The sequence below is a fragment of the Bos mutus genome, chromosome 3, assembly GCF_027580195.1.
Source record: "Bos mutus isolate GX-2022 chromosome 3, NWIPB_WYAK_1.1, whole genome shotgun sequence".
NCBI classification, from domain to species: domain Eukaryota; kingdom Metazoa; phylum Chordata; class Mammalia; order Artiodactyla; family Bovidae; genus Bos; species Bos mutus.
Genome location: NC_091619.1, coordinates 6,169,004 through 6,181,605, shown reverse-complemented (window position 1 = coordinate 6,181,605; position 12,602 = coordinate 6,169,004). Strand labels below are relative to the sequence as shown.

Sequence of the window (12,602 nt, the reverse complement as noted above, 5' to 3'; positions counted from 1 at the left end):
GTAACACCCCTAAGACCTCTGTATACATTTGTATGAAGCACCTGACTTTGATAAAAGTCAGGACTGCTGACCCCGTGTGACTTTTGCATAACATCTCAGTGTATAAAAGTAGACCATGGAAAATAAAGAATTGAGATCAGTTTCTCGAAATACAGGTCTCCCCATGTCTCTCTCTCTCTCTCTCACTCTGGCTGAGTCTCCATCTGGAGTGTGGAACCCGCCATGCTTACTAATTATGCCTGGGCTTCTAAGATCCGACTGGGGAGGCCTCAGTGTCTCTCCTTCGGGAGAACGGAAGGACGCCTGCGGCCTACGTAAGTGGTGCAAACTTCTTGTCTTGAAGTTTTATTGGTCTCCCGCGTAAACCAAGCTACTCAGCCTCTTTTCTCCACTGAATTTTCCTACTGAGCTATCCTTATTCTATTACTCTTTATATCTTTAATTAATATCTAATCAAAGCTATTGTATCCTGATCCTCGCCGACGCCGTCCCCGCTTCGAACTCCCTGGATCAGCTGGGGCTGGACCCCGGCAGGTGGACATAAAGTGTGGGGAGGGGAAGCAGTTGGTAAAGAATCAACCTGCAATGCAGGAGACCCAGGTTCAATCCCTGGGTCAAGAAGGTCCCCTGGAGAAGTAAATGGTCCCCAGCCAGTATTCTTGCCTGGAGAATCCCATGGACAGAGGAGCCTGACAGGCTACAGTCCATGGGGTCGCACAGAGTAGAACACAACTTAGTGACTAAACCACCACTACCACCACCACCATTTTTGAGTTATGCAGAAGCCTGATGGGACCCCCTCATGCTCCCCAGTGACCAGTGGGTTGATCCATGGATAAAGTAGAGTGTATGGATGCCTAGGGAGGACCTTGGTCTTTCACATCACCTGGATAATTAGTGAAATATGACTATCATCCAGGTAGCCCGTCTTTCAGCTCAGGCCTATCCTGTTAGATCAGAACTTTTCTTTCTCTCACCTTCGGGAGCACCCAAGGCCATATCTCCACCCCCAGAAGCTCTCACCTGCCTCCCTTGGTCTCGGAAGAACTCTCCAGTATTCTCAATGACCTGTTCATCTGACAGTTGGGAATAGGGCTGTTCCTGGCAAAAGGTGAAAGTCTCCCACAGAGTCACCCCGAAGGCCCACACATCACTTGCTGTGGTGAATTTGCCCTGTTTAAGTAAGAAAAAGAGGAGAAAGTCAGAATAATCTGTGTATGACAAGAGCAGACAGATTGTCATAAAATGGAGTTTTTCACTACGCAGGGCAAGGAATACTGGAACTGCCAAGATATGCACTGGGAATCTGAAAACGACAATAGGAAGTTGTTTCAATGCCAGCCTCCACCCGTCTCTCACCCTCAGGATCTCTACTGAGGTCTGCTTCTCTTGCAGATGAGATCCAAGGACTGAAGAGGATGTGGCCATAAGCTACCTGACTCTCCCGCTGAGAGTTAGAAGGTCAAAGTCCAGGATCTAGGGCAGCCGCAGGTAGATGCCCGCGGGAAAGGCAAAATAAGAACAGGAAGAGATCCAGATATCTCTGTGTTAGAGATACAGGAATCCAGTGTGAATGCCTCAAGTAGTTCCTGTTCAATGATCATCACAGTCTTGAAGGACAGGCTGACAAGTGATCTCAGTGAGATTCAGATGCAGTCAACATCCATTAAATACTTGCACATGTTCTATTCAATAACCACAGTGCTGAAGTAGATAATATTTATTCCTACTTTTTACATCAGAAAAGTGAGACAACATAGGTGTACTAAAATCCCCTGGTTTATAAGACCATTAATAATAGAAAAACTGAGAGTTGGACCAAAACCCTCTGAATCTCGGTCTAATTATGTTTTATAACACCATGAAATACATTTAAAGGGAGCAAAGCTTAGTAATCACATTAGAAAGGGGTAAAATATGTGATTCACCTATGTAGATGATAAAAATCTTTATAATGATTTATATAAAATGGTATATCTTACAGCATTATTTATAATTGAAGGAAATTGGAAAATACCAAATTATTATGACATTAAATTACAGGATATATCTATAATGGAATATTATATAACCATTAAAATCATGTTTTTGAAGAATATTTACTCCAATGAGAGAGAATTTTATGTGCATAGTATCATCCCAATATGTAAAATAATTTTGTATACATAATACATATATTAAGAGAGATACATGTATAGAAAAAATCCTCAAAGGAAATATAGTAGAATATTAATATTAATAGTGGTTATCTTGGTGAGAGAAAAGGGATGACTATACAATTTTTATTTTAAAATTAACAAATCCTACAAGAATATGAACAAGAAACAAACAGATTAACAATAAATGAACAAAACTAGATTGCTTTCAGGCTTTTCTCTGGAATATTAAATGACAAACGACAAAATTACATGTATTCAGCATCATAGGAAGTAAAAGTTTAAAGTTTAATAATTCTATAAATCAGCTAAGTGGCATAAAACCAAGTGGCATAAATTGCCTCAAATATGCATGGTCAGAGAAGAGAAGCATTCAGAAAAAGAATTATTCACTTGTGATTCAGAATACCAAAAGCTGAATAAAAATTACAAAAGCAAAGAATGAGGAACTTAAAAAGTAAATGATGATAATCATTGAAATAGAAACAAAATAATTAATTAGAAATATGGTTATGAAATTAATACAAAAAATATTTTGTGTGGATAACAGTTCTTTAAATGACAAAACTTTAATACCCCAAATTAAGATCAATAATATGGGAAGGGTAGAGATTAAAAAAAAATCATACTAAATTTCTTATCATTCCAGGTATATTTTTAACCTTTCTTTCCAAATTTTCTATAGTAAGCATTTTACATTTTATCAGCAGAAATAGGCAAGTGTTAAAAAATAATGATTAGTACCAAAGTAAGTCATCTCAGGTCAGAGAAAACATTAAAGTCTATTCATGGTCTGTCTCCTGCTGTCTCTGGTGCACCTCTACATGCCCTGTGCACCTGCCTATGTGCTGGTTGCTAGGGCAGAGCTCAAAAACAGGAAACTCACCAGCAAGATGCTCTCCCAGGACATCCAGCGGATCGGGAGCACTGCCCGGCCCTGGATTCGGTAGTAGTCACCACTGTATAGGTTTCTGCTCATTCCAAAATCAGCTATCTTGATGGTATAGTTCTTACCCACTAAGCAGTTTCGTGTGGCCAGATCTCGATGAACAAAATTAAGTGAGGAAAGGTACTTCATACCAGATGCAATCTGGGTAGCCATAAACTTCAGGTTAGCATAACTGAGGAAATACAAAGGAAGAGAGAAAGTAGCCTCTGGAAACAAGAAGCTGTGAAAGGTACATACTCTACAGTTGGTACCAAAAAACTGGGGTTCCAACTCAGCATCCCTTCTCTATTCCTCATTTATCTCTTTACTTTCCCCCAAAGCACAGCTGCTCTGTTATTCCCTGCACACTAACATCCCCTGACTCATTGGGAAAGACCCTGATGCTGGGAAAGATTGAGGGAAGGAGGAGAAGGGAATGACAGAGGATGAGATGGCTGGATGGCATCACTGACTCAATGGACATAAGTTTGAGTAAGCTCTGGGAGATAGTGAAGAATAGGGAAGCCTGGTGTGCTGCAGTCTATGGGGTCGCAAAGAGTCAGACACAACTTAGCAACTGAACAACAACATCCCCTACCATCCAAGAACAATGATGAACTTTAAAGCTCCCTGCTCCCCATCTTTGTCTCATGAACCCAGGAAAGAGATGGAAGACTCAGCTTATTTACCTGACAGTGGGTACACTGGCAGAGGAAGAATTGGGTGGCTCATGGCGGGAAAGAAACTGATTGAGATCTCCATTTTCCATGTACTCAGTGATCATGCAAAGAGGATCCTCAGTGATGCACACAGCTAAGAGACGGATGATGTTTGGGTCCTTGAGCCGGGACATGATCTTTATCTCCTTGAGAAAATCATTCCTTTGAAGGACACAGACGTAGATAAACCCAGAGGTTGCCAGAGTTAGAATCAAGAAGTGGGAGAAGACACAGCAAAGTCTAGTCCTGCCCATTATACTAGTCTTCTTTTCCTTTGGATAACCTTTGTGAGAACAGAGAAATTGCTTCCTGGAAACTGTCTCATTCTACTCATCCTGGAATATGATAAACCCTTATTCAACTGTAATTTTGGAGGCATATGGACCATGTCATTCACATTTGCACCCTTAGTATCCAACAAAAGCCCTGCCACATAGAAAGTGATTCAGTTCAGTTCAGTTCAGTTCAGTCGCTCAGTCATGTCCGACTCTTTGCGACCCCATGAATCGCAGCATGCCAGGCCTCCCTGTCCATTATCAACTCCTGGAGTTCACTCAAACTCATATGATTAATATTTGCTAAATCAAATGTAGGTTATTAAAAACTAGTCTTAAAAATAAAACCTTCAACTGAAAATTATACCTTAAGTGCACTGGGTTCTTTCCCTTTTTTAAAAGCCATGGAGTCACTATAAATAAAGCTAAGGCACTTTTTTATGAAAATAAATAACCATCCTCTGGTTTATCTGATAATTTTTTATTGTCCCATGCTGGCTTCTTTTAATGCAGAGTGTACCAGCAGACAATCACAACACACATTTAGTAACCTGTTCAAAATTGAGCAGTTTAAAGTTCATGGTGGTAATGCAGTCATTTCAAAAGAAGTACTCACTTGGCCAAAACTAATAGCTGTTAGAGTAGTTGGTGATGACCACCCTTGAATCACAAAGTGGGCTACCTTCCCAGTAGCAATATTTGGGGGAGTGAAACCACTAGCCCACATTATCAAAACTATTGTAATAGACATGTTGTACGTCTCCTAGGAGTTTTCTAGCAATCCTGGACTGGGAGTCATACCAGTCAATATAAAATCCTTAAAATCAATATGGTTTCAACACCTCTCCTCTTTCATTCCTCCTTCAATCTCAAAGCAAGGGAGTCCATGGTTTGGGAGGGCACACAACCTAAGCCATCCGTTGTTGCTTAATTGGAGTGGGCAAAGATGGAACACCACACCTCATCAAAAAACAGTGAGCGAGAAGGGAGGCTCAAGAAGGAGGGGATACGTGTATAACTATGGCACAAACCAACACAACATTGTTTAAAAAAAATGTTTTTAACGGGTAAAAGCTTTGTCACATCCCATAGTTTTTTTTGTTTTTTTTTTTCCTTTCTTCTTGCCACCTTCTCTAATCATGGGCTAATATTTATATCAGGAATATTCTTTCTTTCAATGGGACCTGAGGATATCACTTTTCATTCATATTAGTATCCTTCAGATTGAAATTCTCACAGTTAAAATTCCAAAACCACCACAGTTCTGTTCCCTTGACTTTCTTTCTTCTTCATGCCACATCCTGCCAATTGCAAGACTTTTAATAAAACCCTATCACCATTCTTGAAATTTATGATAATTTGAGGTATAGCAATCTAAACTTTTTCTGAATTTGAACATCAGTGAGACAAATCAAGCCAACACAAATGAAGAAATGCATATGTTACCCAGATGTGCAGATTTTCCTGAGACACATTCAATCAGCTTTCAACCAGCATGCCTGTCTGGGTGAGGATTAACTCACCATTACTGTAATGGAAAGGCTGTCAAACAACGGAGTGTGGCTGGAAACTGCAATTTATGTAGTAAAGGATCCAAGAGATTATTAGCCAGTTTGGAAAACTGCTAAAGGACTGTGGATCCTTTTGCTTTGAGGTCCATGTGTACTTTTCCAAGTAGAGGTAGCTTCTCATTTGGGGGGTTGCTGGATATAGACGAAGAGGAGCATAAAAGAGAAAAAAAGGGATGAGAAAGTAAATAGAGATTCAGTGTGAAAAAAGGAGAATGGCAGGAGCTTAGCAAGAAAGATGTGTGTGACTGTGAAAAGTTTGCAAGGGTAGGTAATGACATTCAGGAATGTCAGACTGCTGTGTAGGTTGGGAAGCACAGTGCTGTGCAAAGGAGGTTAGGAAGTAAATATGTAGATCTAACAGAAAATGTACATTTGTTTTAGAAGGAGATGAGAATGAAGATGAGAATTACTGACCCATCAGAAATATAAAACACAACAATGGATATATGAGGCAGCTCATAGACCTTCCCATCTCAAAAGAAAATTGCTCAGAAGTTTCCAAGAGTATCCCTGATCCTGAAGATGAAACAAATAAAGGAAAATTCAAAATGTAGACCACAGACCTGGCATTCTTGTTGGCGTCTGCTCGGAGCATTTTCACAGCCACCAGGACAGGCTGGTTGGCACTGACATCTAGGGCAAAATCTTTGTCTTTGAACTTTTCCATTCCCTCCACTTCACAGAGATGAACCTAGACAAAAGTCATCTAGTCTCAGCATCATCATTTCTCCTGAAGATGTCTCAGTACTCTTGCTGGGCATTTCCTGGAGATAAACTAACTCTTACAACTCAGGCAAAATAATCAAAAGGCCAATAAGAAGCTATGTGTAGCATATCTTTGACTCAAATAATTGATTTTTTTTTAATGGTAAGCTAATGTGATATGTTACTGCTTTATAAAAAATATACATTGGTTGGAATATTAAATATGTGAATGAATCTATAACTATTTTAGTACAGCTATAAAATACAGTATTATTTTATTATACTATAAAATGTCATCTTGTATAAATGCTTCAACTTTGATTCAAGGGAGTATGGCTATAAGATTGCACAAAACATAAGGTATTTTATTCTCTAAGGTAATCCCTTAGGATGGAATTAGCATTATCGGGAACACCTACGTGTCAATAACAGTATAACAAGCCTGCATTTTCAACTCAGGAGACAGAATGAGTGGACATAACACCATAAACGAATGCCATGGGCCCTTCTTCCTCCACCACCACCAAACCTTCACAAGGTTAAAGCATGCCGCCCCTGCTGGAAACCAGTACTATACGCTTAGGAAACCAAGTTACATTTGGAGTTTAGATGGTGGTGTTGAAGAACTTCTGTTGCCACTTAAATCATTGCTTTGAATTCTCGGAAGGCTCACGTGACTGTTGTAAGAATGAAAAGTCAAATATTACATGCATCACTCTGAGGGCAATTGAGAAGAGTGTTCTCCTTATCTTGGTTAGTGATTTATTCCCTAGTGGCTGATTCTGGGACTAAAAGCAGGGGCGAGGTTGTTTTTGACCATTTTACATGTAACTCCCATTAAAATGGAAAAAAACAAAGTGGCTATCCAATAGCAGGATGTTCTTGGACAGTTTATAAAAGATGATCACATCTTATGGTCCCCACCCTCTGTAACCTACTGTAAAATATTTAGAAAATATTGGATGATTTTAGGATCTCTAAGTCTAGTGACTTTCCTGCCTTAAAAACTCTTGTATAGAAATCAGAATTCCCAGGAATTCCACAGCTATTTGACAAAGATGAGACTGACCCAATACTAGTCTTCTAGAGTAGGGGTCCCCACCTCCAGGAATGTGTATATGATCTAAAGGTGGAGCTGATATAATAGTAATAGAAACAAAGTACACAATAAATGTAATACACTTGGGATTTGGAGATGCCAACGCCACCCCCTCCCCCAGTCCATGGAAAACTGTCTTCCACGACACCTGGTGCCCAAACTGTTGGGGACCGCTATAGAGGACAACACGAGGAGAGACGGCCAGAGGACACGTCCCACGTGAGTCCACTCTGGATGGGCCACTTTGCCCTACACATCATTTTTATTCAACTACTTCCTCTGAACTGCCAAGGACTGGAGACTCCACTCCAAGAATCAGCTCACCTCCCCAAACTGGCCTTCACCCAGCTTCTCCTTGAATGTTAAGAGCTTTCTGGGGAACTCTTCCACAGCCACGTCTTTTCCGGAGAGCAGGTCCATGGTAACGGCAGGCACAGAGTAGGTGTTGCCTCCAGTCACCCCCTGGAGGTTCACAATGTCAGCCTCTGCGTAGTGGGGCACACCCTCGGGCCCACTGGGCTGGACTGGCTTCACAACGCCACTGCAGCCTGGGAAGACAAGGACAATGAGCTTCATCCCATGGAGCATTTTTGGAGATCTCTTTAAGAAAGAAAATCTGACAGGAAGGCTAAAACATGTAGCCAGTTCATGTTAATGTATGGCAAAAACCATCACAATATTGTAAAGTAATTATCTTCCAATTACAATACAGTAAAAAACAAAAATAAAGCCCCCAGTCTAACCTAGGCTATGACCTTATTACTTGGACAAAGGTTCCTCTAGAGCTTCCTTATGGCCTCCAGAATACAGGTCACCATTTTATCTTGTACCCTTCTCTTCATGCTACATGATCATTAACAATCTCCTTGACTAAACTTATGGAATTGCAGTGAAGCTCTAGGAAGGCTGGCTATACTAGTTAGGGCAGGAGTATTAAAGTTTTAGGATTTAACAGCATATTTTCTTAATTTTAAGATATGATCACTGATGTAAATGACCTATTTTGGGGATTTAAAACTTTGATTAAATTTATATGATCTAGCTTAAGACAGCCTAACTTTAAAACACATTAAAATACGAGGAGAAATATTTTAGCCTTCAGGAAGTAGGTAAGCTACTTAGGCTCGGCCTAAAAAAAGAATTATATCTCTTTTCTTGTTATCTCTGTGAAAGTCCCGTAGTTCAATATGCTCCATCAAAGTTTGCTATCCACTGAGTGGTAAATATAAAGAAATCTTTCTATAAAGAAAGCTGAACACCAAAGAATTGATGCTTTTGAACTGTGAGGTTGGAGAAGACTCTTGAGAGTCCCTTGGACTGCAAGGAGATCCAACCAGTCCATCCTAAAGGAAATCAGTCCTGAATATTCATTGGAAGGACTGATGCTGTAGCTGAAACTCCAATACTTTGGCCACCTGATGTGAAGAACTGACTCATTGGAAAAGACCATATGCTGGGAAAGACGGAAGGCAGGAGGAGAAGAGGATGACAGAGGATGAGATGGTTGGATGGCATCACCAACTTGATAGACATGAGTTTGTGCAAGCTTTGGGAGTTGGTGATGGACAGGGAAGCCTGGCATGCTGCAGTCCATGGGGTCGCAAAGAGTCAGACATGAGTGAGCTACTGAACTGAACTGAACTAAACTGAGTGGTAAATACACATTAGTGTCCTTTCTTCCTTTGGAAAGACTCCCTTGAAAAGCCTCTGCCCTCGTGGTCAGTCCTGCTACTTTTCCAGTGACCTCTCTCCTGAACACCATCAGTCCTCTCCTATTGACATGGGTCACCTTTGGTTGCTGATATTATGGAAAGAAAACTTGCTCTTAGTCTCAGCAATGACCCTAGCATTCCTTCTGATGTCACTCTGCAGCCCTTTTTAAAAAACACTGGGATGGGAATCAATTGGCACCATTTACCAAAGCAATGCTTTTACTGAGAGAAGGCAAGAGATATTTACTTTCGTAATAAAATCATATATGAGTCTAATAAATCATTCACTAAAGAAAAATGAACAAAAATTAAATAACACGATTATCTGTGCTAAGTCTCTCCGTCATGTCCAACTCTTTGCAACCCCATGGACTGTAGCCCGCCAGGCTTCTCTGTCCATGGGGATTCTCCAGGCAAGAATACTGGAGTGGGTTGCCATGTCCTTCTCCAGGGGATCTTCCCTACCTAGGGATCAAACCCAGGTCTCTCACATTGCAGGCGGATTCTTTACTGTCTGTACCACCAGGGACGCCCAGCACAATTATCTAGGTGACTAAAAACTGGGGATTCTAGGATGTCTTTAGCTTCATTGTTTTTTCTTCAAGTTTGATTCTAGTCCTGAATTTATCCCTATTGGTGTTTGATATTGAGTAAGTACCTTATCTGAGTCTTCTTACTTTCCTCTTATGAAAAAAGAGGAGGTTGGACTAGTTGGGCTGTTTAAGTTCTTCCGGTGTTAACACTTGAGTAACACATTTTATCTATTTGCTTCTTCTAACATGTGGGGCCTTCCAAACATCTGCTATTATTAGTAGCAGAGGAGAGATGCTCAAATTTGCATAGGAGTAGCAGCAGACCAAGTGTAGAAAAACAGTGTGGACTTCCCAGGAGAAGGTGGACTTCTCTAGGCTAAACTAGACTTGGTTGAGCAGGAGTAATTGTGTCACACCTTCATAAACTTTGTCCCTCAATTCTCTGCCCATCACCTCATCCTCACCTGACTCTTCCTCCCCTGGAGCAAATTCTGGAAGTTTTCGTATCAGCCTGGATGGCTCCTGGTAGTCAGGGCGGAGTGGAAAGATGCGATCATAAGTGGAGTTGGACTCCTGCTCACTTGGTGATGAGGAGCGGTTATTGTTGAACATGCTGGATTCGCTGGGCAGGGAAAGGCTGACTGTCATTTCATCATCCAGCATCCTCCGGGAAGCCTAAAGGAGAAGGGGAGAAAGGCATGTTGGCACAAAAGAAATCATCACTCCCTCCTCTTCTTAAATCCAGCTCTTCCACTCAGATGAAAATAATTCTTTAATACTCAAACTCCAGAAGCAATGCAAGTGACAGGGATACAGCCTGGTTCCACAAATACCTACACTGTAGAAATCTAGAAAAATCTTTCATTTCATCAAGGAAGAATTTGACTTCCAAATATCTACACTGCCAACATTCATTAACTCCCATTGAAGTACTTATAAGCATCATTCACATGACACTGTAGGAACCTATCAATAACCAATCAAAGAATGTTAATCTTAGCATTTTCAGCCAGTCAGTTCAGTCGCTCAGTCATGTAGGACTCTGTGACCCCATGAATTGCAGCACGCTGGGCCTCCCTGTCCATCACCACCTCCCGGAGTTCACTCAAACTCACGTCCATCGAGTCGGTGATGACAAGTTCTATTAAATAATGAGTTTTCCTGACACCATTCAACCACTTGATTTCATGTAGATATAAATTAAAATGCTCATGAACACAACAAATGTGTTGTAATATGATGAATCTGCACTTCACCTGATCACTCTGGCATTGTATGTTGGAGTAATACTCTCTTTATCCTGCCTTTCTACTAACCAAAAATAAAATGACTACAAAATAGGAAAGGAAAGCCCTACATGTCCAGGGATACTGAGGTGAATTATACCTGTGTGTGTGTGTGTGTGTGTGTGTGTGTGTGTTAGTAGCTCAGTCATGTCCCACTCTCTGTGACTCCCTGAACTGTAGCCCACCAGGCTCCTCTGTCCATGGAATTCTCCAGGCAAGAATACTGGAGTGGGTTCCCATTCCCTTATCCAGGGCATCTTCTCAACCTAGGGATTAAACCCAGGTCTCCTGCATTGAAGGCAGATTCTTTACCATTTGAACCACCAGGGAAGCCCAAATTATACCTAACACAGGAATAAGAAGAATTAAACAGCTAATTGTTCTTGCATTCCATCTAATATGGCCTGCCTGCTCCTTCAAAATGAACTCTCATAATCTAAATATATGTGACTCTTTAGATTTAAACACGTGAAATGTTCTACTCCAGCAAACACACCTTGGGTGCACAATGGAGAAATTGAGATGTCTGCTCCATAAGCTAGGCTGATAGGTCCTCAAAAATGAGTGTGGAGCCCAGCACATGTAGGTACTCAATAAATATGGGTTGACTCTCTCTAAGAGAGAATTGAAGACACCTTTATAAGTATCCTGCAAATAACGCTGTAGCATAAAGCTACCTTGAGTAATGTATTGGGAATATAAATATATGCTTAAGGGTCTTCTACAAAAAAATCCTTTCCTCAAGGAGAAATCCTGTGTTATTCCAGAGTGTTTTTAAGTTTTCTCACTCAGGATGTACAGGGATAGAAAGAATTTCTTGAAGGACCAAGTTAAATATTCAAGGGCAAAATGTTTAGTCTCCCTTTTACCTAGAGAGTCTCCAGCCCCAAATTCCTCTCCCAGACCCTGAATATATTCCAGTAGGTTTCAGAAGAAAGACTCAGAGAAGAGTGGTAAATTCTGGTGCAGAGAAAAATAGCTCACAGAATAGAGAACACAGACTCTCCCCCTAAACTAAAAAAATGCAGTCATAACAGACTGTTCAATAAGAGCACAGCATCAAGCTTTCCAATGAATCTTCAGACCACCAGCTTCTTCCACCACCACTCTTTGCTAGCCTTCTCCCTGGAATCTAGATACTCAGTGTGTTTCAGCATTCCAAAAGAAGAAAGGTTTTGGTGTTGCCTCATGCCAGTGCGTGAGCTCTCTGTGGATTCTACCTTTCAGCCTTCAGTCACTATTTATGGATTGAAAGCTTTAATTTACTCAAAGTATGTTCAGACTCATGATAGAAGTCCCTGTGGGAAGCAAAGAGATCCTCTCTTCTGTGAAATATTCCTGCCTAAAAACCCTAAAGTAAACTTCAGTCTTTCAGGGCCTAAGTGTGTAACAGCTCAGAAGGAATTGCAGGCTGCTTGTCTGGGTCATTCCCTTCACTTCTCTGATATTAGCCCCTTCCCCTTGTTCCACCCAGAAGGTTCCAGTCCATTCACCCCTTCTGGTATGTACTCCACAGAGGCACTAGTCTCCTCTGAGAGCCCATCTCCAAACACAGAAGCTATGAACACAATCAGGCATTATTACCCTCCCTCCCAGTCCCAGCCCTCAATGGGCACTT

At 41.1% G+C, this 12,602-nt stretch overlaps 1 protein-coding gene across 8 annotated transcripts in view; it reads right to left on the bottom strand.

The window, feature by feature from the left end:
• The window catches only part of DDR2 (discoidin domain receptor tyrosine kinase 2), a 178,879-nt gene that overhangs the window by 10,474 nt on the left and 155,803 nt on the right, over positions 1-12,602 (bottom strand). For all 8 annotated transcript variants that reach the window (XM_070366682.1, XM_070366681.1, XM_070366684.1 and 5 more), the window contains 6 exons: positions 10,163-10,373; positions 7,778-8,001; positions 6,213-6,340; positions 3,774-3,965; positions 3,043-3,277; positions 1,024-1,173 (listed from right to left, as the gene is read on the bottom strand). In XM_070366682.1, the coding sequence (XP_070222783.1) occupies positions 1,024-1,173; positions 3,043-3,277; positions 3,774-3,965; positions 6,213-6,340; positions 7,778-8,001; positions 10,163-10,373 (1,140 nt within the window). The remainder of the gene's footprint in view (positions 1-1,023; positions 1,174-3,042; positions 3,278-3,773; positions 3,966-6,212; positions 6,341-7,777; positions 8,002-10,162; positions 10,374-12,602) is intronic.